General features: G+C 53.5%; 1 protein-coding gene across 1 annotated transcript; it reads left to right on the forward strand.

Moving 5' to 3' along the window:
• Positions 1–115: 115 nt before the first annotated feature.
• LOC136284508 (serine/threonine-protein kinase LMTK3-like) lies at positions 116–27,514 on the forward strand (the record flags this gene model as incomplete). Its single annotated transcript, XM_066174850.1, has 18 exons — positions 116–267; positions 6,140–6,332; positions 7,869–8,216; positions 8,582–8,591; positions 8,810–8,877; positions 9,403–9,521; positions 12,086–12,170; positions 13,296–13,462; positions 14,334–14,418; positions 15,324–15,448; positions 16,631–16,699; positions 16,734–16,775; positions 20,322–20,818; positions 20,950–22,837; positions 23,264–23,453; positions 25,160–25,343; positions 27,007–27,344; positions 27,425–27,514. Coding segments are annotated over exons 1-18 (4,650 nt in total), but the record flags the coding sequence as incomplete, so codon positions are not given.
• Positions 27,515–27,934: the final 420 nt, after the last annotated feature.

Consider the following 27,934-nt stretch of genomic DNA (forward strand, 5'->3'; position numbering starts at 1 on the left):
CCGCCCGTTTTGGCCCCTCCCCTTTTGGTCCCGCCCTGACTGGCTCCTCCCTGTCTGGCCACGCCCCTTTCGGCCACGCCCCCCGTGGCCACTCCCCCCGCTGCTGGTGGCCGCCATGGCGTCGCTGGGACCCCCCGGAGCGCTGGGGGCGCCCCCGGCCCGCGGTGAGTTATTGATCATCGATTACCGCTTATCGCTTATCGATTATCGCTTATCGCTTATTGATCGGCGGGTGTTGGGTATTGGTTATCGGTTATTGATTGGCGGGTATTGGTTATCGGGTATTGGTTATCGGTTATTGATTGGCGGGTATTGGTTATCGGGTATTGATTGGCGGGTATTGGTTATCGGTTAGTGATTGGCGGGTATTGGTTATCGGGTATTGGTTATCGCTTACTGATCGGCGGGTGTTGGGTATTGGTTATCGGTTATTGATTGGCGGGTATTGACTATCGGGTATTGGTTATCGGTTATTGACTATCGGGTATTGGTTATTGGTTATTGATTGGCGGGTATGGGTTATCGGTTATTGATTAGCGGGTATTGGTTATCGGTTATTGATTGGCGGGTATTGGTTATCGGTTATTGATTACCGGGTATTGGTTATCGGTTATTGATTGGCGGGTATTGACTATCGGGTATTGATTTGCGGGTATTGACTATCGGGTATTGATTTGCGGGTATTGACTATCGGGTATTGGTTATCGGTTATTGACTGTCGGGTATTGGTTATTGGTTATTGATTGGCGGGTATTGGTTATCGGTTATTGATTAGCGGGTATTGGTTATCGGTTATTGATTGGCGGGTATTGACTATCGGGTATTGATTTGCGGGTATTGACTATCGGGTATTGGTTATCGGTTATTGATTGGCAGGTATTGGATGCTGGTTATTGGGTATTGGTTATCAAGCAGTGGGTATTGATTATCGGTTATTGATTAGCCAGCATTGGTTCTCGGTTCTCGGGTATTGGTTATCGGTTATTGATTAGCCGGCATTGGTTCTCGGTTCTCGGGTATTGGTTATCGGTTATTGATTAGCCAGCATTGGTTCTCGGTTCTCGGGTATTGGTTATCGGTTATTGATTAGCCGGCATTGGTTCTCGGGTATTGGTTATCGGTTATTGATTAGCCGGCATTGGTTCTCGGTTCTCGGGTATTGGTTATCGGTTATTGATTAGCCGGCATTGGTTCTCGGTTCTCGGGTATTGGTTATCGGTTATTGATTAGCCAGCATTGGTTCTCGGTTCTCGGGTATTGGTTATCGGTTATTGATTAGCCGGCATTGGTTCTCGGGTATTGGTTATCGGTTATTGATTAGCCAGCATTGGTTCTCGGTTCTCGGGTATTGGTTATCGGTTATTGATTAGCCGGCATTGGTTCTCGGTTCTCGGTATTGGTTATCGGTTATTGATTAGCCGGCATTGGTTCTCGGTTCTCGGGTATTGGTTATCGGTTATTGATTAGCCGGCATTGGTTCTCGGTTCTCGGGTATTGGTTATCGGTTATTGATTAGCCGGCATTGGTTCTCGGTTCTCGGGTATTGGTTATCGGTTATTGATTAGCCGGCATTGGTTCTCGGTTCTCGGGTATTGGTTATCGGTTATTGATTAGCCGGCATTGGTTCTCGGTTCTCCGGTATTGGTTATTGGTTATTGATTAGCCGGCATTGGTTCTCGGTTCTCGGGTATTGGTTATCGGTTATTGATTAGCCAGCATTGGTTCTCGGTTCTCGGGTATTGGTTATCGGTTATTGATTAGCCGGCATTGGTTCTTGGGTATTGGTTATTGGTTATTGATTAGCCGGCATTGGTTCTCGGTTCTCGGGTATTGGTTATCGGTTATTGATTAGCCGGCATCGGTTCTCGGTTCTCGGGTATTGGTTATCGGTTATTGATTAGCCAGCATTGGTTCTCGGTTCTCGGGTATTGGTTATCGGTTATTGATTAGCCGGCATTGGTTCTCGGTTCTCGGGTATTGGTTATCGGTTATTGATTAGCCGGCATTGGTTCTCGGTTCTCGGGTATTGGTTATCGGTTATTGATTAGCCGGCATTGGTTCTCGGTTCTCGGGTATTGGTTATCGGTTATTGATTAGCCGGCATTGGTTCTCGGTTCTCCGGTATTGGTTATTGGTTATTGATTAGCCGGCATTGGTTCTCGGTTCTCGGGTATTGGTTATCGGTTATTGATTAGCCAGCATTGGTTCTCGGTTCTCGGGTATTGGTTATCGGTTATTGATTAGCCGGCATTGGTTCTTGGGTATTGGTTATTGGTTATTGATTAGCCGGCATTGGTTCTCGGTTCTCGGGTATTGGTTATCGGTTATTGATTAGCCGGCATCGGTTCTCGGTTCTCGGGTATTGGTTATCGGTTATTGATTAGCCAGCATTGGTTCTCGGTTCTCGGGTATTGGTTATCGGTTATTGATTAGCCGGCATTGGTTCTCGGTTCTCGGGTATTGGTTATCGGTTATTGATTAGCCAGCATTGGTTCTCGGTTCTCGGGTATTGGTTATCGGTTATTGATTAGCCGGCATTGGTTCTCGGTTCTCGGGTATTGGTTATCGGTTATTGATTAGCCGGCATTGGTTCTCGGTTCTCCGGTATTGGTTATCGGTTATTGATTAGCCAGCATTGGTTCTCGGTTCTCGGGTATTGGTTATCGGTTATTGATTAGCCAGCATTGGTTCTCGGTTCTCGGGTATTGGTTATCGGTTATTGATTAGCCGGCATTGGTTCTCGGTTCTCGGGTATTGGTTATCGGTTATTGATTAGCCGGCATTGGTTCTCGGTTCTCGGGTATTGATTATCGGTTATTGATTAGCCGGCATTGGTTCTCGGTTCTCGGGTATTGGTTATCGGTTATTGATTAGCCGGCATTGGTTCTCGGTTCTCGGGTATTGGTTATCGGTTATTGATTAGCCAGCATTGGTTCTCGGTTCTCGGGTATTGGTTATCGGTTATTGATTAGCCGGCATTGGTTCTCGGGTATTGGTTATCGGTTATTGATTAGCCAGCATTGGTTCTCGGTTCTCGGGTATTGGTTATCGGTTATTGATTAGCCGGCATTGGTTCTCGGTTCTCGGGTATTGGTTATCGGTTATTGATTAGCCGGCATTGGTTCTCGGTTCTCGGTATTGGTTATCGGTTATTGATTAGCCAGCATTGGTTCTCGGTTCTCGGGTATTGGTTATCGGTTATTGATTAGCCGGCATTGGTTCTCGGTTCTCGGGTATTGGTTATCGGTTATTGATTAGCCGGCATTGGTTCTCGGTTCTCGGTATTGGTTATCGGTTATTGATTAGCCAGCATTGGTTCTCGGTTCTCGGGTATTGGTTATCGGTTATTGATTAGCCAGCATTGGTTCTCGGTTCTCGGTATTGGTTATCGGTTATTGATTAGCCAGCATTGGTTCTCGGTTCTCGGGTATTGGTTATCGGTTATTGATTAGCCGGCATTGGTTCTCGGTTCTCGGTATTGGTTATCGGTTATTGATTAGCCAGCATTGGTTCTCGGTTCTCGGGTATTGGTTATCGGTTATTGATTAGCCGGCATTGGTTCTCGGTTCTCGGTATTGGTTATCGGTTATTGATTAGCCAGCATTGGTTCTCGGTTCTCGGGTATTGGTTATCGGTTATTGATTAGCCGGCATTGGTTCTCGGTTCTCGGGTATTGGTTATCGGTTATTGATTAGCCGGCATTGGTTCTCGGTTCTCGGGTATTGGTTATCGGTTATTGATTAGCCGGCATTGGTTCTCGGGTATTGGTTATCGGTTATTGATTAGCCGGCATTGGTTCTCGGTTCTCGGGTATTGGTTATCGGTTATTGATTAGCCGGCATTGGTTCTCGGTTCTCGGTATTGGTTATCGGTTATTGATTAGCCGGCATTGGTTCTCGGGTATTGGTTATCGGTTATTGATTAGCCGGCATTGGTTCTCGGTTCTCGGGTATTGGTTATCGGTTATTGATTAGCCGGCATTGGTTCTCGGTTCTCGGTATTGGTTATCGGTTATTGATTAGCCAGCATTGGTTCTCGGTTCTCGGGTATTGGTTATCGGTTATTGATTAGCCGGCATTGGTTCTCGGTTCTCGGGTATTGGTTATCGGTTATTGATTAGCCGGCATTGGTTCTCGGTTCTCGGTATTGGTTATCGGTTATTGATTAGCCGGCATTGGTTCTCGGTTCTCGGTATTGGTTATCGGTTATTGATTAGCCAGCATTGGTTCTCGGTTCTCCGGTATTGGTTATCGGTTATTGATTAGCCGGCATTGGTTCTCGGTTCTCGGGTATTGGTTATTGGTTATTGATTAGCCGGCATTGGTTCTCGGTTCTCGGGTATTGGTTATCGGTTATTGATTAGCCGGCATTGGTTCTCGGTTCTCGGGTATTGGTTATCGGTTATTGATTAGCCGGCATTGGTTCTCGGTTCTCGGTATTGGTTATCGGTTATTGATTAGCCAGCATTGGTTCTCGGTTCTCGGGTATTGGTTATCGGTTATTGATTAGCCGGCATTGGTTCTCGGGTATTGGTTATTGGTTATTGATTAGCCAGCATTGGTTCTCGGTTCTCGGTATTGGTTATCGGTTATTGATTAGCCGGCATTGGTTCTCGGTTCTCGGTATTGGTTATCGGTTATTGATTAGCCGGCATTGGTTCTCGGTTCTCGGTATTGGTTATCGGTTATTGATTAGCCGGCATTGGTTCTCGGTTCTCGGTATTGGTTATCGGTTATTGATTAGCCGGCATTGGTTCTCGGGTATTGGTTATCGGTTATTGATTAGCCGGCATTGGTTCTCGGTTATTGGTTATTGGTTATTGGTTATTGATTAGCCGGCATTGGTTCTCGGTTCTCGGTATTGGTTATCGGTTATTGATTAGCCGGCATTGGTTCTCGGTTCTCGGTATTGGTTATCGGTTATTGATTAGCCGGCATTGGTTCTCGGTTCTCGGTATTGGTTATCGGTTATTGATTAGCCGGCATTGGTTCTCGGTTCTCGGGTATTGGTTATTGGTTCTCAGTTATTGACCGGTGGGTTCTGGATATTGGGTATTGATGACCGGCTATTGATTATCGGCTATTGGTTATCGGGTATTGGTTTATCAGCTATTGATCAGCGGGTATTGGCTGTCGGGTGTTGGTTATCAGGTATTGTTATCGGTGATTGATCGGTGGACGTTGCTCATCGCTTAGCGGGTATTGATCGTTAGCTATTCCTTATCAGATATTGGTTGTTGGGTATTGATTATTAAGCTTTGATTATCGCTAATGGGTCAACTGGTTAGCGGGTATTGGTTCGTGGATATCGATTATTGGTTATTGAATATCCGCTATTGGTTATCGGCTGTTGGTTATCGGCCATTGATTATCGGCTATTGATTATCGGCTATTGATTATCGGCTGTTGGTTATCGGCTGTTGGTTATCGGCTATTGGTTATCGGCTGTTGGTTATCGGCCATTGATTATCGGCTATTGATTATCGGCTATTGATTATCGGCTATTGATTATCGGCTATTGATTATCGGCTATTGGTTATCGGCCATTGGTTATCGGCGATTGATTATCGGCTATTGATTATTGGCCATTGATTATCGGCTATCGGTTATCAGCCATTGATTATCAGCTCTTGGTTATCGGCCATTGACTATCGGCTATTGATTATCGGCCGTTGATTATCGGCTATCGGGCGTTCGGAGCCCTTTGTCCCAGTGTCCGTCTGTCTCCCCCAAATCCCCCTTTCCCCCCCAAAAAAATCCCAAATTCCCCCCAAAATCCCAAATTCTCCCCCAAAATCCCATTTTTCCCCCCAAAAATCCCATTTTTTCCCCATAAAATCCCAAATTCCCCCCCAAAAATCCCATTTTTCCTCAAAAATCCCATTTTCCCCCCCCAAATCCCGGTTTTTTTCCCCTTTTCCGGTTTTTCCCCCGTTTTTTCCCAAATTCGCCGTTTCTCTCCCCGTTTCCAGGCGCCTTCCCTTGCGGCATTCCCCGTAAAATCCCATTTTTCCCCCCAAAAATCCCATTTTTTCCCCAAAAATCCCATTTTTTTCCCCATAAAATCCCATTTTTCCCCCCAAAAATCCCATTTTTCCCCCCAAAATCCCATTTTTCCCCCCCAAATCCCGGTTTTTTTCCCCTTTTCCGGTTTTCCCCCGTTTTTTCCCAAATTCGCCGTTTCTCTCCCCGTTTCCAGGCGCCCCCCCCGCGGGCCGGGGCCCTCTGCCGCCGCCCTCGGCCGCTCTGCTGCTCTCGTGCTCGGGCCTCGTGGCCTTCGTCCTCCTCCTCCTCACCTGCCTCTGCTGCAAGCGCGGCGACCTCGGCTTCAAGGTCAGGAACCCCCAACCCCCAAATTCACCCCGAAAATTGAAAATTCGCCCCGAAAATTGAAAATTCGCCCCGAAAATTGAAAATTCACCCCGAAAATTGAAAATTCGCCCCGAAAATTGAAAATTCGCCCCGAAAACCCCAAAATTCACCCCGAAAATTGAAAATTCACCCCGAAAATTGAAAATTCACCCCGAAAACCCCCAAATTCACCCAAAAAATTGAAAATTCACCCCCAAAACCCCCAAATTCACCCAAAAAATTGAAAATTCACCCCCAAAACCCCCAAATTCACCCCGAAAATTGAAAATTCACCCCGAAAACCCCAAAATTCACCCCGAAAATTGAAAATTCACCCCGAAAACCCCAAAATTCACCCCGAAAATTGAAAATTCACCCCGAAAACCCCAAAATTCGCCCCAAAACCCCCAAAATTCGCCCAAAAAACCCCAAAATTCACCCAGAAAATTGAAAATTCACCCCGAAAACCCCCAAATTCACCCAAAAACCCCAAAATTCACCCCAAAAATTGAAAATTCACCCCGAAAACCCCAAAATTCACCAAAAAAACCCAAATTTCGCCCAAAACCCCCAAAATTCACCCAAAAAATTGAAAATTCACCCAAACCCCCAAAATTTACCCAAAAAGTTGAAAACTCGCCCCAAAGCCCCCAAAATTCATCCAAAAAACCCCCAAAATTCACCCCCAAAAATGCCAAAATTTACCCAAAACCCCCAAAATTTACCCAAAAAATTGAAAATTCGCCCCAAAACCCCCAAAATTTGGCTATAAAAAACCCTAAAACCCCCAAAATTGCACCAAAAACACCCAAAATTTGCCCCCCAAACCCCTCCAAATTCAGCCCCCAAAACTTTACAAAAACCCCCAAAAATTTGCCCCAAAAAACCTCAAAATTTCCCACAAAAACCCTCAAAATTCAGCCCCAAAATCCCATAAAAACCCCCAAAAATTTACACCAAACAAAAAAATCGAATTTTGGCCCCAAAAAAACCCAAAACCCCCAAAATTTGCCCCCAAAAAGCCAAAAAAAAACCCCAAAATCAAAAAAAAATTAAAATAAACCCTGAAAAAAAGCCCAGAAATCATTAAAATTATCAAAAATCTCCAAATTTTCCCCAAAATCCCTCTCCAGGAGTTCGAGAACCCCGGGGGGGACGAAAACTGAAAATTTCACGTCGAAAAATCTCCAAAAACCAAAAAAAAAATCCCAAAAAATTCCCAAAAAAATTCAAAAAAAATCACCAAAAAAATCACAAAAAAATCACAAAAAAATCACAAAAAATCATCAAAAATTCCCGAATTTTCGCAAATTTTCCCAAATTTCCCCCAAATTCCCCGCGCAGGAGTTCGAGAACCCCGAGGGGGACGAAAACTGAAAATTTCACGTCGAAAAATCTCCAAAAATCAAAAAAAATCACCAAAAAATCACCCAAAAATCACCAAAAATCACAAAAAATCATCAAAAATTCCCGAATTTTCCGGAATTTCCCCAAATTTCCCCCAAATTCCCCGCGCAGGAGTTCGAGAACCCCGAGGGGGACGAAGATTCCGGGGAGTTCTCGGCTCCTGCCGAAGATTCCTCCTCGTCGTCCTCGTCCTCGTCCCCTCCCCCCGAGGTGTTCGTGGTGCCCCTGGAGCCGCCCCCGGGTACGGAAAATGGGGGAAAAAACCGGGAATTTGGGAAAAAATGGGGGGAAAAACCGGGAATTTGGGAAAAAATGGGGAAAAAAACCGGGAATTTGGGAAAAAATGGGGGAAAAATCGGGAATTTGGGAAAAAATGGGGGAAAAATCGGGAATTTGGGAAAAAATGGGGAAAAAAACCGGGAATTTGGGAAAAAATGGGGGAAAAAACCGGGAATTTGGGAAAAAATGGGGGGAAAAAATGGGAATTTGGGAAAAACGGGGGGAAAACCGGGAATTTGGGAAAAAATGGGGAAAAAAACCGGGAATTTGGGAAAAAATGGGGGGAAAAAATGGGAAATTGGGAAAAAATGGGGGGGAAAAATGGGAAATTGGGGGAAAAATGGGGGGAAAAAATGGGAATTTGGGAAAAATGGGGGGAAAAAATGGGAATTTGGGGGGGGAAAGGGGGGAAAAACAGGGTTTGGGGATGAAAAACTGGGGAAAAATGGAAAAAAACACGGGAAGTTTTGAGGAAATAATGGGATTTTGGGGAGAAAAATGGGGAAATTGGGGGGAAATGGGAAAATTTGGGTGGAAACCCCCAGAATTTTGGGTGTAAAAAGGGGAATTTTGGGTGGAAAAAGGGGAAATTTGGGTGGAAAACCGGGAATTTTGGGTGGAAAAAGGGGAATTTTGGGTGGAAACCCGGGAATTTTGGGTGGAAAACCCGGGAATTTTGGGTGTAAAAAGGGGAATTTTGGGTGGAAAACTGGGAATTTTGGGTGGAAAAAGGGGAATTTTGGGTGTAAAAAGGGGGATTTTGGTGTCTGCAGCGGGGCCGGGGCTGCGGCGGCAGCAGCTCAGCTTCCTGCAGGAGATCGGCAACGCCTGGTTCGGAAAGGTCCGGGAATTCCGGGGGCTTTGGGGAAAAATTGGGGATTTTTGGGGAAATTTGGGGATTTTTGGGGGATTTCTGGGGGAATTTTGGGGAAATTCAGGAATTTTCGGGGAGTTTTGGGGGATTTTTTCCTGGGATTTTGGGGAATTTGGGGGAAATTTGTTGGATTTGGGGGGGGAGGTTTTGGGGGGATTACGGGGAGTTTTTGGGGGAATTTTATTGGATTTTTTGGGAATTTTGGGGAGATTTTACTTTCAATTTCGGGGGGATTTTTGGGGGGGATGTTTTGGGATTTGGGGAGTTTCTTTGGGGATTTTGGGGAATTTTTTGAGGATTCCGAATTTCTCCCCAGATTTTGGGGGATTTGGGGAAAACGACTGGGGAATCCTGGGGGGGTTTAATGAGGTTCGGGGGCTTCAATGGGATTTTTGGGGGGGTTTTAATGGGGGGGGGTTTTTTTGCATTTTTAAACGGGATTTTTTAAAAATTATTTTTGGGGAGAATTTTCTCTTTTTTGGGTCCTTCCAGGTGATTCTGGGGGAGCTCCGGGGGGGTCCCGGCCCCGCCCAGGTGGTGGTGAAGGAGCTGCGGGCCGGGGCCGGGACCCCCGAGAGGAGACGGTTCCTGGCCGAGGCCGAACCCTACAGGTACCAAAACAGCCGAAAAACTGCCCAAAAACAGCCCAAAAACAGCCCCAAAACAGCCCCAAAACAGCCCCAAAAACAGCCCCAAAAACAGCCCCAAAACAGCCCCAAAACAGCCCCAAAAACAGCCCCAAAAACAGCCCCAAAACAGCCCGAAAACAGCCCGAAAACAGCCCCAAAACAGCCCAAAAACAGCCCCAAAAACAGCCCAAAAACAGCCCGAAAACAGCCCCCAAAACAGCCCCAAAACAGCCCCAAAACAGCCCGAAAACAGCCCAAAAACAGCCCCAAAACAGCCCCAAAAACAGCCTCAAAACAGCCCCAAAAACAGCCCAAAACAGCCCAAAACAGCCCCAAAACAGCCCCAAAAACAGCCCCAAAAACAGCCCCAAAACAGCCCCAAAAACAGCCCCAAAAACAGCCCAAAAACAGCCCAAAAACAGCCCGAAAACAGCCCGAAAACAGCCCCAAAACAGCCCAAAAACAGCCCCAAAAACAGCCCAAAAACAGCCCGAAAACAGCCCCAAAACAGCCCCAAAACAGCCCAAAAACAGCCCCAAAACAGCCCAAAAACAGCCCCAAAACAGCCCGAAAACAGCCCCAAAACAGCCCAAAAACAGCCCGAAAACAGCCCCAAAAACAGCCCAAAAACAGCCCAAAAACAGCCCCAAAACAGTCCAAAACCAGCCCCAAAACAGCCCAAAAACAGCCCCAAAACAGCCCGAAAACAGCCCCAAAACAGCCCGAAAACAGCCCAAAAACAGCCCCAAAAACAGCCCCAAAACAGCCCAAAAACAGCCCCAAAACCAGCCCCAAAACAGCCCAAAAACAGCCCCAAAAACAGCCCGAAAACAGCCCAAAACAGCCCAAAAACAGCCCCAAAAACAGCCCCAAAACAGTCCCAAAACAGCCCAAAAACAGCCCCAAAAACAGCCCAAAACAGCCCCAAAAACAGTCCCAAAACAGCCCAAAAACAGCCCCAAAACAGCCCAAAAACAGCCCCAAAAACAGCCCCAAAAACAGCCCAAAAACAGCCCAAAACAGCCCCAAAAACAGCCCCAAAAACAGTCCAAAACCAGCCCCAAAACAGCCCCAAAACCAGCCCCAAAACAGCCCAAAAACAGCCCCAAAAACAGCCCCAAAACAGCCCAAAAACAGCCCGAAAACAGCCCAAAACAGCCCCAAAAACAGCCCCAAAAACAGCCCCAAAACAGTCCCAAAACAGCCCAAAAACAGCCCCAAAAACAGCCCAAAACAGCCCCAAAAACAGTCCCAAAACAGCCCAAAAACAGCCCAAAAACAGCCCCAAAACAGCCCAAAAACAGCCCCAAAAACAGCCCCAAAAACAGCCCAAAAACAGCCCCAAAACAGCCCCAAAAACAGCCCCAAAACAGCCCCAAAAACAGCCCAAAAACAGCCCAAAAACAGCCCCAAAAACAGCCCAAAAACAGCCCGAAAACAGCCCGAAAACAGCCCAAAAACAGCCCAAAAACAGCCCCAAAACAGCCCCAAAAACAGCCCCAAAAACAGTCCCAAAACAGCCCCAAAAACAGCCCCAAAAACAGCCCCAAAAACAGCCCCAAAAACAGCCCCAAAACAGCCCAAAACCAGCCCCAAAACAGCCCAAAAACAGCCCAAAAACAGCCCCAAAACAGCCCCAAAATATCCCAAAATCCCAAAAATTCCCCAAAAACGCCCCAAAAACGTCCCAACGTGTCCCAAAATATCCCAAAATCCCCAAAACCCCCAAAATCCCCCCAAAATTTCCCCGAAATGGGCCTGAATCCGCCCAAACTTTGGGGCTTGGGTGTCCCGGGGGCGGAATTCGGCCGGAATTCTTCGGGAATTCGGGCGGTTCCGGTGGCTGAGGTGTAATTTGGTGGGAAGTTGGGGGGATTTTTTGGGAATTTCGTTGGATTTTGGCGGGAATATTCCCTGGAATTTGGCCGGAAGTTTTGGTGTCCCTCGGGGGTGGGAATTCCGGGTGGATTTGGGGTGGTTTGGCAGGAATTTCGCCGGGAATTTTGGGGGCCCCGAGTTGATTTTGGCTGGAATTTCGGCGGGAATTCGGCTGGAATTTGGGGAATTTTCGGGATCCCTGGCTGGAATTCGGGTGAAATTTGGGATTTTTGAGATCCCGGGGCCGGATTCCAGCTGGAGTTCGGCCGGAATTCCTGGAATTTGGGGAATTTTCGGGATCCTTGGCTGGAATTCGGGTGGAATTTGGGAATTTTTGTGATCCCGGGGCCGGATTCCAGCGGGAATTCGGCCGGAATTCCGGGAATTTTGGGAATTTTTGTGATCCGGGGCCGGATTCCAGCTGGAGTTCGGCCGGAATTCTTGGAATTTTGGGAATTTTTGAGATCCCGGGGCCGGATTGCAGCTGGAGTTCGGCCGGAATTCCCGGGATTTTGGGATTTTTGTGACCCCGGGGCCGGATTGCAGCGGGAGCTCGGCCGGAATTCCTGGAATTTTGGGAATTTTTGAGATCCCGGGGCCGGATTCCAGCTGGAATTCGGCCGGAATTCCGGGATTTTGGGAATTTCCGGGCCTTTCATCCCCCCCAGGAGCCTTCGCCACCCGAACGTGCTGCGGTGCCTGGGCGGCTGCCGCGAGCGCCCCCTGCTGCTCGTCATGGAATACTGCCAGCTGGTACCCGCCGGGCCGCCGGGAACATCCCGGGAATTCCGGGAATGCCGGGGGATTCCGGGAGTGCCGGGAATGCCGGGGGATTCCGGGGGATTCCGGGGGATTCCGGGAATTCCGGGGGATTCCGGGAGTGCCGGGAATGCCGGGGGATTCCGGGGGATTTCCGGGAATTCCGGGGGATTCCGGGGGATTCCGGGGGATTCCGGGAATTCCGGGGGATTCCGGGGGATTTTCGGGGAATTCCGGGGGATTCCGCGGGATTTCCGGGAATTTCGGGGGATTTCGGGGAATTCCGGGAGATTCCGGGGGATTCCGGGAATTCCGGGGGATTCCGGGGGATTTCCGGGAGATTCTGGGAATTCCGGGGGATTCCGGGGGATTTTGGGAGAATTTGGGGGAATTTCGGGGAATTTCGGGGAATTCCGAGGGGATCTGGGGAGGTTTTGGTGGGATTTTGGGTGGATTTCCCGGGATTTTGGGAACATTCCGGGAATTCCGGGGATTTGGGGGAATTTCGGGGAATTTCGGGAGAATTTGGGGGAATTTTTGGGGAATTTTGGGAGAATTTGGGGGAATTTTGGGGAATTTCGGGGAATTTTGGGGAATTTTGGAGAATTTTGGAGAATTTGGGGGAATTTGGGGGAATTTTGGGGAATTTCGGGGAATTCCGAGGGCACCTGGGGAGGTTTTTGGGGGATTTTGGGTGGATTTCGGGGGTTTTGGGGTTTTTGGGGTGATTTGGAGGGTTCGGGGCCCTTTAGGTTTTCGGGATGGTTTGGGGGGGGGGTTCGGGTGATTTGGGGGAATTTGGGGAATTTTGGGGGTTTTGGGGTTAATTAGGGGTAATTTGGGGTTTCAGGGGGGGGTTGACGTTTTTTGGGTTAATTTTGTGAAATTTCGGGTAAATTTGGGGCAAAATTTGGGGTTTTTTGGGTTTTCAGGGTGACCTGAAGCGTTACCTGCAGGAATTTTCTCTATTTTTTGTTAATTTTGGGGTAAATTTTGGTAATTTTGGGGGGTTTTGGGTGACCTGAAGCTTTACCTGCAGGATTTTTGTGTAATTTCATTAAATTTGTCTATTTTTGGTTAATTTTGGGGTAAAATTTTGGGGGTTTTTTGTGTTTCCAGGGTGACCTGAAGCGTTACCTGCGGGCCCAGCGGGGGCAGGGCGGCGGTGGGGGAGGGGCGGCCCCTCCCCCGCCCCTCCCCCCGCGGGATTTGGGCACCCTGCAGCGTTTGGCGCTGGAGGTGACCCGGGGGCTGCGGCACCTGCACCGCCACGGCTTCGTGCACAGGTACCAAAAGCCCGGGAATTCAGCCCGAAACTGGGCGGAGGCGCGGAAAAATCCCAAAATTCCCGCGGAAACGCCCGGAAAAAAAAACCCCAAAATCCCAAAAAAATCCCCAAAAAAATCACAAAAGTGCGTTAAAAAAAACCGCGGGGAGTTTGCCCAAAATTTGGGGATTTTACCCCAATGCAGCGACTTTCCTCCCGACTCCAAACTGAATTTGGTTTAATTCCAATGAAACCCCCAAAATTCCGCAATTTCCCCCCAAAATTTCGCGTTTTCACCAAAATTTCGCCATTTTCCCCCAAAATTTCAGGATTTTACCCAAAATTTGGGGATTTTACCCCAATGCAGCGACCTTCCTCCCGACCCCAAACTGAATTTGGTTTAATTCCAATGAAACCCCCAAAACTCCGCAATTTCCCCCAAAATTTCGCATTTTCGCCAAAATTTCGCCATTTCCCCCCAAAATTTCGCCTTTTTTCCAAAAATTTAACATTTTCCCCAAAATTCCACGATCTTTTTCCCAACTCCAAGGTTTTTTTCCAGACTAAATCCCGAAAATTCCCAAATTTCCCCCCAAAATTTCGCATTTTCACCAAATTTTCGCCGTTTTTCCTCAAAATTCTGGGATTTTTCCCCAAAAATTTTGGGATTTTGCCCAAACTTTGGGGATTTTACCCCAACGCGGCGACCTTCCTCCCGACCCCAAATTCAGTTGGGTTTAATTCCAATGAAACCCCCAAAAATTCCCGAATTTCCTCCCCAAAATTTCACATTTTCACCAAAATTTCGCCATTTCCCCCCAAAATTTTGGGATTTTCCCCCCAAATTTCGGGATTTTTCCCCCAAATTTGGGGATTTCGCCCCAACGCAGCGACCTGGCTCTCCGGAACGTTCTGCTGACCTCGGAGCTCACCGTGAGGATCGGCGACTACGGCCTCGGCCCCGCCAACTACAGGGTGAGGATTTGGGGCCAAATCCCGGGATTTGGGGCAAAGTTGGGGCAAAATCCGAGGAAATTCGGGAAATTTGGGGGGATTTGGGGAAAATTTGGGGGATTTTGGGGTGAAATTTGAGGATTCTGGGGAAATTTGGGGGATTTTTGGGGCAAAATCCTGGGATTTTGGGCAATTTGGGGGAATTTTTTGGGAATTCGGGGGGATTTTGGTGGTTTGGGGGAATTTTGGGGAATTTTGGGGAAGTTTGGGAATTTTGGGGCAATTTTGGGGACATTTGGGGATGTCAGGAAACCTCAGAACTCTGAGAATTCGTCAAGATTCGGGAATTTGGGGGGATTTGGGAATTTATGGAATTTCGGGGGAAATTTGGGGGGGGATTTGGGAATTTATGGGAATTTGGGGGGAATTTGAAGATTTGGGATTTTGGGAGGAACTTTGGGAATTTTTGGGATTTGAAGATTTGGGAATTTGGGAATTTATGGGAATTTTGGGGGAATTTTGGGGATTTGGGGATTTGGGAATTTGGGGGGAATTTGGGGAATTTTGGGAATTTTGAAGATTTGGGAATTTGGGAGGAACTTTGGGGATTTTGAGGATTTGGGAATTTGGGGGGAATTTGGGGAATTTTGGGAATTTTGAGAATTTGGGAATTTGGGAGGAACTTTGGGGATTTGAAGATTTGGGATTTTGGGAGGAACTTTGGGAATTTTTGGAATTTGAAGATTTGGGAATTTGGGAGGAACTTTGGGGATTTTGAGGATTCGGGAATTTTGGGGGGAATTTGCGACAAATTTCGGGGATTTTTCGAACTGATTTCGGCGCCATTTTCCCGGTTTTTTTGGGGGGGGATTTTCCGGGATTCCGGGGATTCCGGGGATGCCGGGAACCGCCCGCTGACGTCACAGGAGGATTATTACGTCACCCCCGAGCGGGTCCCGGTGCCCCTGCGCTGGCTGGCGCCGGAGCTGGTGACGGAGGGAGCCGGCGGGACGCTGGAGGTGGCGCCGCAGAGCAAAGAGAGCAACGTCTGGTCAGGGACACCTGGGACACCTGGGCACACCTGGGGACAGCTGGGGACACCTGGGACACCTGGGACACACCTGGACATACCTGGGGACAGCTGGGGACACACCTGGGACACACCTGGGGACACCTGGGGACACCTGGGGACACACCTGGGACACACCTGGGACACCTGGGACACCTGGGGACAGCTGGGGACACCTGGGACACCTGGGACACACCTGGACATACCTGGGGACAGCTGGGGACACACCTGGGACACACCTGGGGACACCTGGGGACACCTGGGGACACCTGGACACACCTGGACACACCTGGACACACCTGGGGACACCTGGGGACACTTGGGGACACCTGGGGACACCTGGGACACACCTGGACACACCTGGGACACACCTGGGACACACCTGGGACACACCTGGGACACCTGGGACACCTGGGGACACCTGGGACACACCTGGGGACACCTGGGACACCTGGGGACACCTGGGGACACACCTGGGACACACCTGGACACACCTGGGGACACCTGGGACACCTGGGACACCTGGGGACACACCTGGGGACACCTGGGGACACCTGGGACACACCTGGGGACCTTTGGGGACTTTGGGGACAATGGTGACACTGACGGTGACAATGTGACAATGACGATACCAATGACAACAGTGACAACGCTGATAACGATGATAACAACGGTGGCAGCGATAACAATGGTAACAATGATAACGGTGACACCGGTGACACTGACGGTGACAATGTCCCCGCGGGGCCCCGGGGAGGTGACAGTGGTGACCATGGGGAGGTGACAGTGACGGTGACAATGGTGACGATGTTGATAACGTTGATAACGATGATAACAATGATAACAATGATAACGATGGTGATAACAATGATAACAATGATAACGATGATAATGATGATAATGGTGACACCAGTGGGGACACTGGTGACACCGGTGTCCCCGCAGGGCGCTGGGGAGGTGACACTGACGGTGACAATGGTGACGATGTTGATAACGTTGATAACGATGATAACAATGATAACAATGATAACGATGGTGATAACAATGATAACAGTGATAACGATGGTGATAACAATGATAACAATGATAACGATGATAACGACGATAACGATGACAACAGCGGTGACCCCGGTGGTGACACCGGTGCCACCCGTGTCCCCGCAGGGCGCTGGGGGTGACCCTGTGGGAGCTCCTGGAGTGGGGGGCGCAGCCCCTCCCCCACCTGTCGGACCAGCAGCTCCTGGGGAGGCTCCGGAGCCGCCGCCCCCCCGGGGCTGCCCCGCCCCCGCCTGGCGCTGCCGCCGCACTGGTGAGGGGACACCGGGGGGACACCGGGGGGACAATGGGGACACCGGGGACACCGGGGGGACAGCGGGGACAGCGGGGGGACAATGGGGACACCGGGGGGACACCGGGGGGACACCGGGGGGACAATGGGGACACCGGGGGGACAATGGGGACACCGGGGGGACAATGGGGACACCGGGGGGACAGCGGGGACAGCGGGGACACCGGGGGGACAATGGGGACACCGGGGGGACAATGGGGGGACAATGGGGACACCGGGGGGACAATGGGGGGACACTGGGGGGACAATGGGGACACCGGGGGGACACTGGGGGGACACTGGGGGGACACTGGGGACACCGGGGGGACAATGGGGACACCGGGGACACCGGGGGGACAATGGGGGGACACTGGGGACACTGGGGGGACAATGGGGACACCGGGGACACCGGGGGGACAATGGGGACACCGGGGGGACAGCGGGGGGACAGCGGGGACACCGGGGGGACACTGGGGACAATGGGGACACCGGGGGGACACTGGGGACACTGGGGACACCGGGGGGACACTGGGGGGACAATGGGGACACCGGGGACACCGGGGGGACAGCGGGGACACCGCGGGGACACTGGGGACAATGGGGGGACACCGGGGGGACAGCGGGGGGCAGCGGGGGGGACAATGGGGACAGCGGGGACACCGGGGGGACAATGAGGGGGCAATGGGGACACCGGGGACAGCAGGGGGACAATGGAGGGACACTGGGGGGGGCAATGGGGACATTGGGGACATTGGGGACAGCGGGGGGACAATGAGGGGGCAATGGGGGGACAATGGGGACACCGGGGACACCAGGGGGACAGCGGGGGGACAGCAGGGACACAGGGGACAGCGGGGACACCGGGGGGATTGAGGGTGTTGGGGACATTGGGAGGATTTGGGACATTTTGGGGACATTGGGGACATTTAGGGACAAGCTGGGAGAAACCCTTGGACGTCCCCAACGCCATCGACACCCCCAACATCCCAAAATGTCCCCAAATGTCCCCAAACATCCCCAAACGTCCCCAAACTGTCCCGAAATGTCCCCAAACATCTCCAAACATCCCCAAACATCCCCAAAACATCCCAATCTGTCCCCAAACTGTCCCCAAACGTCCCCAATCTGTCCCCACACTGTCCCCAATCTGTCCCCAAACTGTCCCCAATCTGTCCCCAATCTGTCCCCAATCTGTCCCCACACTGTCCCCAAACGTCCCCAATCTGTCCCCAAACTGTCCCCAATCTGTCCCCACACTGTCCCCAATCTGTCCCCAAACTGTCCCCAAACGTCCCCAATCTGTCCCCAATCTGTCCCCACACTGTCCCCAATCTGTCCCCAAACGTCCCCAATCTGTCCCCAATCTGTCCCCACACTGTCCCCAATCTGTCCCCACACTGTCCCCAATCTGTCCCCAAACTGTCCCCAATCTGTCCCCACACTGTCCCCAATCTGTCCCCAAACTGTCCCCAATCTGTCCCCAATCTGTCCCCAATCTGTCCCCACACTGTCCCCAAACGTCCCCAATCTGTCCCCAAACTGTCCCCAATCTGTCCCCACACTGTCCCCAATCTGTCCCCAAACGTCCCCAATCTGTCCCCAATCTGTCCCCACACTGTCCCCACACTGTCCCCAAACGTCCCCAATCTGTCCCCAAACTGTCCCCAATCTGTCCCCACACTGTCCCCAATCTGTCCCCAAACTGTCCCCAATCTGTCCCCAATCTGTCCCCAATCTGTCCCCACACTGTCCCCAAACGTCCCCAATCTGTCCCCAAACTGTCCCCAATCTGTCCCCACACTGTCCCCAATCTGTCCCCAAACTGTCCCCAAACGTCCCCAATCTGTCCCCAATCTGTCCCCACACTGTCCCCAATCTGTCCCCAAACGTCCCCAATCTGTCCCCAATCTGTCCCCACACTGTCCCCAATCTGTCCCCACACTGTCCCCAATCTGTCCCCAATCTGTCCCCACACTGTCCCCAATCTGTCCCCAAACGTCCCCAATCTGTCCCCAAACGTCCCCAATCTGTCCCCAAACGTCCCCAATCTGTCCCCACACTGTCCCCAATCTGTCCCCACACTGTCCCCAATCTGTCCCCAAACGTCCCCAATCTGTCCCCAAACGTCCCCAATCTGTCCCCAATCTGTCCCCACACTGTCCCCAATCTGTCCCCAATCTGTCCCCACACTGTCCCCAATCTGTCCCCACACTGTCCCCAATCTGTCCCCAAACGTCCCCAATCTGTCCCCAATCTGTCCCCAATCTGTCCCCAATCTGTCCCCACACTGTCCCCAATCTGTCCCCAATCTGTCCCCACACTGTCCCCAATCTGTCCCCAAACTGTCCCCAATCTGTCCCCACACTGTCCCCAATCTGTCCCCAAACGTCCCCAATCTGTCCCCAAACGTCCCCAATCTGTCCCCACACTGTCCCCAATCTGTCCCCACACTGTCCCCAATCTGTCCCCAAACGTCCCCAATCTGTCCCCAAACGTCCCCAATCTGTCCCCAATCTGTCCCCACACTGTCCCCAATCTGTCCCCAATCTGTCCCCAATCTGTCCCCAATCTGTCCCCACACTGTCCCCAATCTGTCCCCAAACGTCCCCAATCTGTCCCCAATCTGTCCCCAATCTGTCCCCAATCTGTCCCCACACTGTCCCCAATCTGTCCCCAATCTGTCCCCACACTGTCCCCAATCTGTCCCCAATCTGTCCCCAATCTGTCCCCAATCTGTCCCCACACTGTCCCCAATCTGTCCCCACACTGTCCCCAATCTGTCCCCAAACGTCCCCAATCTGTCCCCAATCTGTCCCCACACTGTCCCCAATCTGTCCCCAATCTGTCCCCAATCTGTCCCCACACTGTCCCCAATCTGTCCCCACACTGTCCCCAATCTGTCCCCAAACGTCCCCAATCTGTCCCCAATCTGTCCCCAATCTGTCCCCACACTGTCCCCAATCTGTCCCCAATCTGTCCCCACACTGTCCCCACACTGTCCCCAATCTGTCCCCAATCTGTCCCCAATCTGTCCCCACACTGTCCCCAATCTGTCCCCACACTGTCCCCAATCTGTCCCCAAACGTCCCCAATCTGTCCCCACACTGTCCCCAATCTGTCCCCACACTGTCCCCAATCTGTCCCCAATCTGTCCCCACACTGTCCCCACACTGTCCCCAATCTGTCCCCAATCTGTCCCCACACTGTCCCCACACTGTCCCCAATCTGTCCCCAATCTGTCCCCAATCTGTCCCCACACTGTCCCCACACTGTCCCCAATCTGTCCCCAATCTGTCCCCAAACTGTCCCCACACTGTCCCCACACTGTCCCCACACTGTCCCCAATCTGTCCCCAAACGTCCCCAATCTGTCCCCAATCTGTCCCCACACTGTCCCCAATCTGTCCCCACACTGTCCCCAATCTGTCCCCACACTGTCCCCAATCTGTCCCCAAACGTCCCCAATCTGTCCCCAATCTGTCCCCACACTGTCCCCACACTGTCCCCCAACGCCCGCACCGGTCCGCAGGCACGACCTCCTGCAGTCCTGCCGGCTGTCGCCGCGGCGGCGCCCCACGCTGGAGCAGCTGCACGCCGGCCTCTCGTCCCTCCCGGGCCGTCCCCAGACGTCCCCGAGGCCCGGCCAGGCGGCCGCGCCGTCATCACCGGCACCGGCGCCGGCACCGGCACCGGCGTCGGCCTTCCCGCTGCTGGACGCTCTGCCGGACGCCGAGGACGTGCTGACGGTCACTCAGGGCCGGGGCGGCGGCCTGGCCTTCGAGTGCCTGTGGGAACGCGGCCGGCGGCGTGGGCCGGCGGGAGGCGCCGGCGGCGTCCCCGAGCCGGCCCCGGCGCTGCTGCCGGTGCTGGGGGCGCGCAGCCCCTCGGGGGGCTCCGAGTTCTTCGTCAGGTTGGAGGAGGGGAGGGGGGCGGTGACGTCATCGGAGGAGGCGGTGACGTCATCGGAGAAGGAGGTGACGAGGTGGCCCCGGGTGACGTCACCGCAGGGGGGAGGGGACGGCGAGGGTTCGTCCCCCAGGGGACGGCCGGGGGTCAAGGGGTCGGAGGGGGAGGGGCGAGGATGGACGTCGGGGGGGGAGGGGGCGGAGCGGGGGAAGGGCCGGACGTTGGGTCAAGAGGGGTCAGCGTTGGGGCAGGAGTGGACACTGACCCAGGACAGGTCATCGTTGGGTCAAGACCGGACATTGACCCAGGACAGGTCATCGTTGGGTCAGGAGGGGTCAGCGTTGGGGCAGGAGTGGACACTGAGACAAGAGGGTTCATCGTTGGGTCAAGACCGGACATCGACCCAGGACAGGTCATCGTTGGGTCAAGAGGGGTCAGCGTTGGGGCAGGAGTGGACACTGACCCAGGACAGGTCATCGTTGACCCAAGACCGGACATTGGCCCAAGGCCGGTCAGTGCTGACCCAGGACAGGTCATCGTTGGGTCAGGAGGGGTCATCATTGACCCAAGACCGGACATTGGCCCAAGACCGGTCAGCGTTGACCCAGGACAGGTCATCGTTGGGTCAGGACCGGTCATCAATGACCCAAGACTGGACATTGACCCAGGACAGGTCACCGTTGGGTCAGGAGGGGTCATCGTTGGGGCAGGAGTGGACATTGGGTCAAGAGCGGTCATCCTTGACCCAAGACCGGACATTGGCCCAAGGCCGGTCAGTGTTGGGTCGAGAGCGGTCATCATTGGGTCAGGAGTGGACACTGGGACGAGAGGGGTCATCGTTGGCCCAAGGCCGGACATTGGCCCCAGACCGGTCATCGTTGGGTCAAGAGGGGTCATCGTTGACCCAGGACCGGACACTGGCCCAAGGCCGGTCATCGTTGACCCACGATTGGTCATCGCTGGGTCAAGACCGGACGTCATTGAGCCACGATTGGTCATCGTTGACCCAAGCGAGGTCAATGTCCCGAGTGACATCACCGTTGTCCCTGGAGATGACCCCGTGGGGACGAGGCCGGCCATTGAGCCAGGACAGGTCACCGAGGGGTCAGCAGGGGTCACCGTCACCTTTGTCGCCGGAGGCGGCGCCTTGGGGACAAAACCGGACGTCGTCGGGTCAGGAGCGGACGTTGACCCGAGATCGGTCATCGTTGGGTCAAGAAAGGTCAACGGCCCAAGTGACGTCACTGGAGATGACCCCGTGGGGACGAGGCCGGACACTGACCCCGGACCGGTCACCGTTGGGTCAAGACTCATCATCATTGGCCCAAGACTGGACATTGACCCCAGACCGGACACTGACCCCGGACCGGTCATCGCTGGGTCAGGACCAGTCATCGATGACCCGAGACTGGACATTGACCCAGGACAGGTCACCGTTGGGTCAAGAGGGGTCATCGTTGGGGCAGGAGTGGACATTGACCCAGGACAGGTCACCGTTGGGTCAAGAGGGGTCATCGTTGGGGCAGGAATGGACATTGGGTCAAGACCGGTCATCCTTGACCCAAGACTGGACATTGACCCAGGACAGGTCATTGCTGGGTCAGGAGGGGTCACCATTGACCCCAGACCGGTCACTGACCCCAGACCGGTCACCGTTCGCTCAAGACCGGTCATCGATGACCCCAGACCGGCCATTGACCCCGGACCGGTCACTGTCACCTTTGTCACCTCCGGTGGTGGCACCTCGGGGACAAAACGCGTCACCGACCCCGCGGCCGCCCCCGGTGCCCCCGAGGACCCCGGCCATGTCCCCGAGGCCACCAGAGATGTCCCCAAGGCCACCGGAGGTGTCCCCGAGGCCACTGGAACTGTCCCCAAGGCCACCAGAGGTGTCCCCAAGGCCACCGGAGGTGTCCCCAAGGCCACCAGAGATGTCCCCGAGGCCACCAGAGATGTCCCCGAGGCCACCAGAACTGTCCCCAAGGCCACCAGAACTGTCCCCGAGGCCACCAGAGATGTCCCCGAGGCCACCAGAACTGTCCCCAAGGCCACCGGAACTGTCCCCGAGGCCACCAGAGATGTCCCCGAGGCCACCAGGAGCTGGGGACCCTCTTGGGGACACCCCTGGGGACCCCCCGGGTGGCACCGCAGGGGAGGGATGTCCCCAAGTGTCCCCAAAGGGCTCCCAGGTGTCCCCGGAATTGTCCCCGATGTCCCCAAAAGTGTCCCCAGAGGGGACCCAGATGTCCCCAAATGGGTCCTTGATGTCCCCAGTGGGGTCCCCGATGTCCCAGATGTCCCCAAAAGTGTCCCCGATGTCCCCAAGGGGGTCCCCAGTGTCCCAAATGTCCCCAAAAGTGTCCCCAGAGGGGTCCCAGATGTCCCCGGAGGGATCCCGGACGTCCCCAAAAATGTCCCCAATGTCCCCACATGGGTCCCCAATGTCCCCAAATGGGTCCCTGATGTCCCCAGAGGGGTCCCCGATGTCCCCAAGGGGGTCCCCAGTGTCCCAAACGTCCCCAAAAGTGTCCCCGACGTCCCCAAGTGGGTCCCCGATGTCCCCAGAGGCGTCCCTGATCTCCCAAACGTCCCCGAAATCGTCCCCGAAATTGTCCCAAGTGTCCCCGAGAACGTCCCCCAGGAGGTGCCCGAGGAGGAGCCCCAAGTCCCCGACGAGGTCCCCCCGGAGGGGCAGGAAACGCCGCGAGGGGGCCCCGAGAACGGCCCCGAGAAACCTCGAAATGTCCCCAAAAAGGTCCCCGAAAAGCCACGAAATGTCCCCAAAAAGGTCCCCAAAAAGCCACGAAATGTCCCCAAAAATGTCCCCAAAAAGCCTCGAAATGTCCCCAAAAAGGTCCCCGAGAAACCTCGAAATGTCCTCAAAAACGTCCCCAAAATCGTCCCCGAGAAACCTCGAAATGTCCCCAAAAAGGTCCCCGAAAAGCCACGAAATGTCCCCAAAAAGGTCCCCGAAAAACCTCGAAATGTCCCCAAAAACGTCCCCAAAAACGTCCCCGAAAAACCTCGAAATGTCCCCAAAAAGGTCCCCGAGAAACCTCGAAATGTCCCCAAAAACGTCCCCAAAAACGTCCCCGAAAAACCTCGAAATGTCCCCAAAAATGTCGCCCAAAATGTCGCCAAAAGGCCACGAAATGTCCCCAAAAACGTCCCCAAAAAACCTCGAAATGTCCCCAAAAATGTCCCCAAAAACGTCCCCGAAAAAATCCTCCCGGGGGTCCCCGAAAAGGTCCCCGAGACCCCCGGGGGGGGCCCCAAAATTGTCCCCAAAAAGCCCCGAAACGTCCCCAAAAACGGGGCCGGGGAGACGCCTGGAGACGTCCCCGAAAATGTCCCCAAAAAACCTCGAAATGTCCCCAAAAATGTCCCAAAAAATGTCCCCAAAAAACCTCGAAATGTCCCCAAAAATGTCCCAAAAACGCCACGAAATGTCCCCAAAAAGCCACGAAATGTCCCCAAAAATGTCCCTGAGGGGGCCCCTAGAAATGTCCCCAAAAATCCCCGAAATGTCCCCAAAAAACCTCGAGATGTCCCCAAAAACGTCCCCGAGGGAACCCCCAGAAACGTCCCCAAAAATGTCCCCAAAAAACCACCAAAAAATGTCCCCAAAAAACCACGAAACGTCCCCAAAAACGTCCCCGGAAACGTCCCCAAAAATGTCCCCGGAAACGTCCCCAAATCCGCGCGACGAGGGAGGAGCCGGGGCTGGGCTGGGGGAGGAGCCCCCAGGTGTGTCCCAGGTGTCCCCAGGTGTGACCCCAATGACCCCAGGTGTGACCCCAATGACCCCAGGTGTGACCCCAATGACCCCAGGTGTGTCCCAGGTGTCCCCAGGTGTGACCCCAATGACCCCAGGTGTGACCCCAATGACCCCAGGTGTGTCCCTGTCCTCGGGGACATCCCCAGGTGTGTCCCCAGGTGTGTCCCCACGCCCGGGTGTGACCCCAATGACCCCAGGTGTGTCCCCTCCCCCCCAGGTGTCCCCAGGTGTGTCCCCTCCCCCTCCAGGTGTGTCCCCTCCTGTTCAGGTGTCCCCAGGTGTGTCCCCAATGTCCTCGGGGACATCCCCAGGTGTGTCACAGGTGACCCCAATGACCCCAGGTGTGACCCCAGGTGTGTCCCCTCCCCCCCAGGTGTCCCCAGGTGTGTCCCCTCCCCCTCCAGGTGTGTCCCCTCCCCCCCAGGTGTCCCCAGGTGTGTCCCCAGGTGTGTCCCCTCCCCCTCCAGGTGTGTCCCCCTCCCCCCCAGGTGTCCCCAGGTGTGTCCCCAGGTGTGTCCCCTCCCCCCCAGGTGTCCCCTCCCCCTCCAGGTGTGTCCCCTCCCCCCCAGGTGTCCCCAGGTGTGTCCCCTCCCCCCCAGGTGTCCCCAGGTGTGTCCCCAGGTGTGTCCCCTCCCCCTCCAGGTGTGTCCCCTCCCCCTCCAGGTGTGTCCCCTCCCCCCCAGGTGTCCCCAGGTGTGTCCCCAGGTGTGTCCCAGGTGTCCCAGGAGCGCCTCCAGGTGTCTCTCACCGAGGGCGTCTCGCGGCGGCTGCTGCGGGTGGGGGAGGGGCGGGGCGGAGGAGGAGGCGTGGCCGAGGGAGCCCCGCCCCTCCCCTCCCCCACCCGCGGCCCCAGCGCCGAGATACGAGGTGGGGGAGGGGAAATTTTGGGGAATTTTTGGGGGGGGGGGGAAATTTGGGAGGAATTCGAAGATTTTTTGGGGAGGATTTGAAAGTGGCGGGGGAGGGGATTTTGGGGGAGAAATTTGGGGATTTTTGGGGAAATTTGGGGAGAATTTTGGGGATTTTGGGGGAAATTTGGGGATTTTGGGGGAAATTTGGGGATTTTTGGGGGGAAATTTGGGGAGAAATTTGAGGATTTGGGGGAAATTTGGGGATTTTTGGGGAAATTTGGGGAGAAATTTGAGGATTTGGGGGAAATTTGGGTATTTTTGGGGGGAAATTTGGGGAGAAATTTCAGGATTTGGGGGAAATTTGGGGATTTTTGGGGAAATTTGGGGAGAAATTTGAGGATTTGGGGGAAATTTGGGGATTTTTGGGGGGAAATTTGGGGAGAAATTTCAGGATTTGGGGGAAATTTGGGGAGTTTGGGGGAGAAATTTCAGGATTCGGGGGAATTTGGGGATTTTTGGGGAAATTTGGGGAGAAATTTGAGGATTTGGGGGAATTTTCCAGGGAGAATTTGGCGATTTGGGGGGATTCTGGGGGGGGGGTTTGGGGATTTTGGGGGAAAAATTCGGGAAATTTGGGATTTGGGGAGGGGGGGAAACGTGAGGGCAAATTGGGGGAATTTTTGGTGGAAATTCGGGGATTTTTGGCTCATTCTTCCTCCACCTCCCCTCATTTCCCCCTCAAATTTTCCCTCATTTCCTCCTCAATTTCCCCTCATTTCTCCTCATTTATTTTGCTCATTTTCCCCTCGTTTCTCCTCATTTTTCGTTCATTTTTTCCCTCATTTCTCATTTTTTTTTGGCATACTTTCCCCTCATTTCTCCTCATTTCTCTTTCATTTTCCCCCCTCATTTCTCCGCATTTCCCCCTCATTTCTTCCTCATTTCCCCTCATTTTTCCCTCATTTCTCCTCGATTTCCCCCCTCGTTTCTCCTCATTTCCTCCCTTCATTTTCCCCCCTCATTTCTCCTCCTTTTCCCCCTCCTTTCCCCCTCATTTCTCCTCATTTCTCTTTCATTTCCTCCTCACTTCCCCCTATTTTTTCCCCCTAATTTCCTTCTCACTTCCCCCTCATTTCCCCTCATTTTTCCCCCTCATTTCTCCTCATTTCTCTTTCATTTCCCCTCATTCCCCCTCATTTCCCCTCATTTTTCCCCCTCCTTTCTCCTCATTTCCCCCCTCATTTTCCCCCCCTCATTTCCCCTCAATCCCCCCTCATTTTCCCCTCATTTCCCCCTCATTTCCCCCACATTTCCCCTCATTCCCCCTCATTTTTCCCCCTCATTTTTCCCCCTCATTTTCCCCCTCATTTCCCCCTCATTTCCCCCACATTTCCCCTCATTTTCCCCTCATTTCCCCTCATTTTTCCCCCTCATTCCCCCTCATTCCCCCTCATTCCCCCTCATTTTCCCCTCCTTTCCCCTCATTTTCCCCTCCTTTCCCCTCATTTTTCCCCCTCATTTCCCCCTCATTTCCCCCCTCATTCCCCCTCATCTCTCCCTCATTTTTCCCCCTCATTTCCCCTCATTTTCCCCCCTCATTTCCCCTCATTTTTCCCCCTCATTCCCCCTCATTCCCCCTCATTCCCCCCATCTCTCCTCCTCCATCTCCCCGCCCTCAGCCAAGGCCTCCCGCCTGTCGCTGCCGCTGCCGCCGCTGACCCTGCGGCCTCTCCCTCGGCGCTGGGGCGCGGCCGAAGGCGCGCGGGGGCCGCGGCCCCACGACGGGGACGACGACGACGACGACGAGGAGGAGGAGGAAGAGGAGGAGGAGGAGGCGGCGGGAGCCGAGGAACCCTCGGGGATCCCCGTCCCGCTCGTGGTTTCGCGCTGGGACGGGCGCGGCCTCCGCGGCCTGCTGAAGCCGCCCCGCCGCCCGCCGGAAGCGGGACTGAGCGCCGAGCGGAAGAGGAAAGCGGTGTCGTTCTTCGATGACGTCACGGTGCACCTCTTCGACCAGGTGATTGGGGCGGGAGGGCTCGATTGACGGCTCGGCCTCGGCCAATCGGGCGAGGGGCTGAGAGAGGTTTGTGTCGGCAGGAGACGCCCACCAACGAGTTGAGCGGCCAGAGCGGCCCCGAGGGGCTGGCGCCCCCTGACGGGCTGGGTGCGTATGGCCGGGGCCGGGGGGAATTGGGGGATTTGGGGGGGATTTGGGGATTTGGGGGAGAAATTTGGGGATTTTGGGGATTTGGGGGGAAATTTGGGGCATTTTGGGGAAATTTGGGGGATTTGGGGGAGAAATTTGGGGATTTGGGGGGAAATTTGGGGGATTTGGGGGAGAAATTTGGGGAAAATTGGGGGGAAATTTGGGGATTTGGGGGAGAAATTTGGGGGATTTGGGGGAGGAATTTGGGGGAAATTTGGGATTTGGGGGGAAATTTGGGGATTTGGGGGGAAATTTGGGGAAAATTGGGGGGAAATTTGGGGATTTGGGGGGGATTTGGGGGATTTGGGGGAGGAATTTGGGGGATTTGGGGGGAAATTTGGCATTTGGGGGGAAATTTAAGGGAAATTTGGGGGAAATTTTGGGGATTTGGAGGGAAAATC

The sequence above is a fragment of the Chamaea fasciata genome, unplaced genomic scaffold, assembly GCF_029207755.1.
Source record: "Chamaea fasciata isolate MVZ Bird 193981 ecotype frontalis unplaced genomic scaffold, bChaFas1.0.hap1 SCAF_1033, whole genome shotgun sequence".
NCBI lineage: Eukaryota > Metazoa > Chordata > Aves > Passeriformes > Sylviidae > Chamaea > Chamaea fasciata.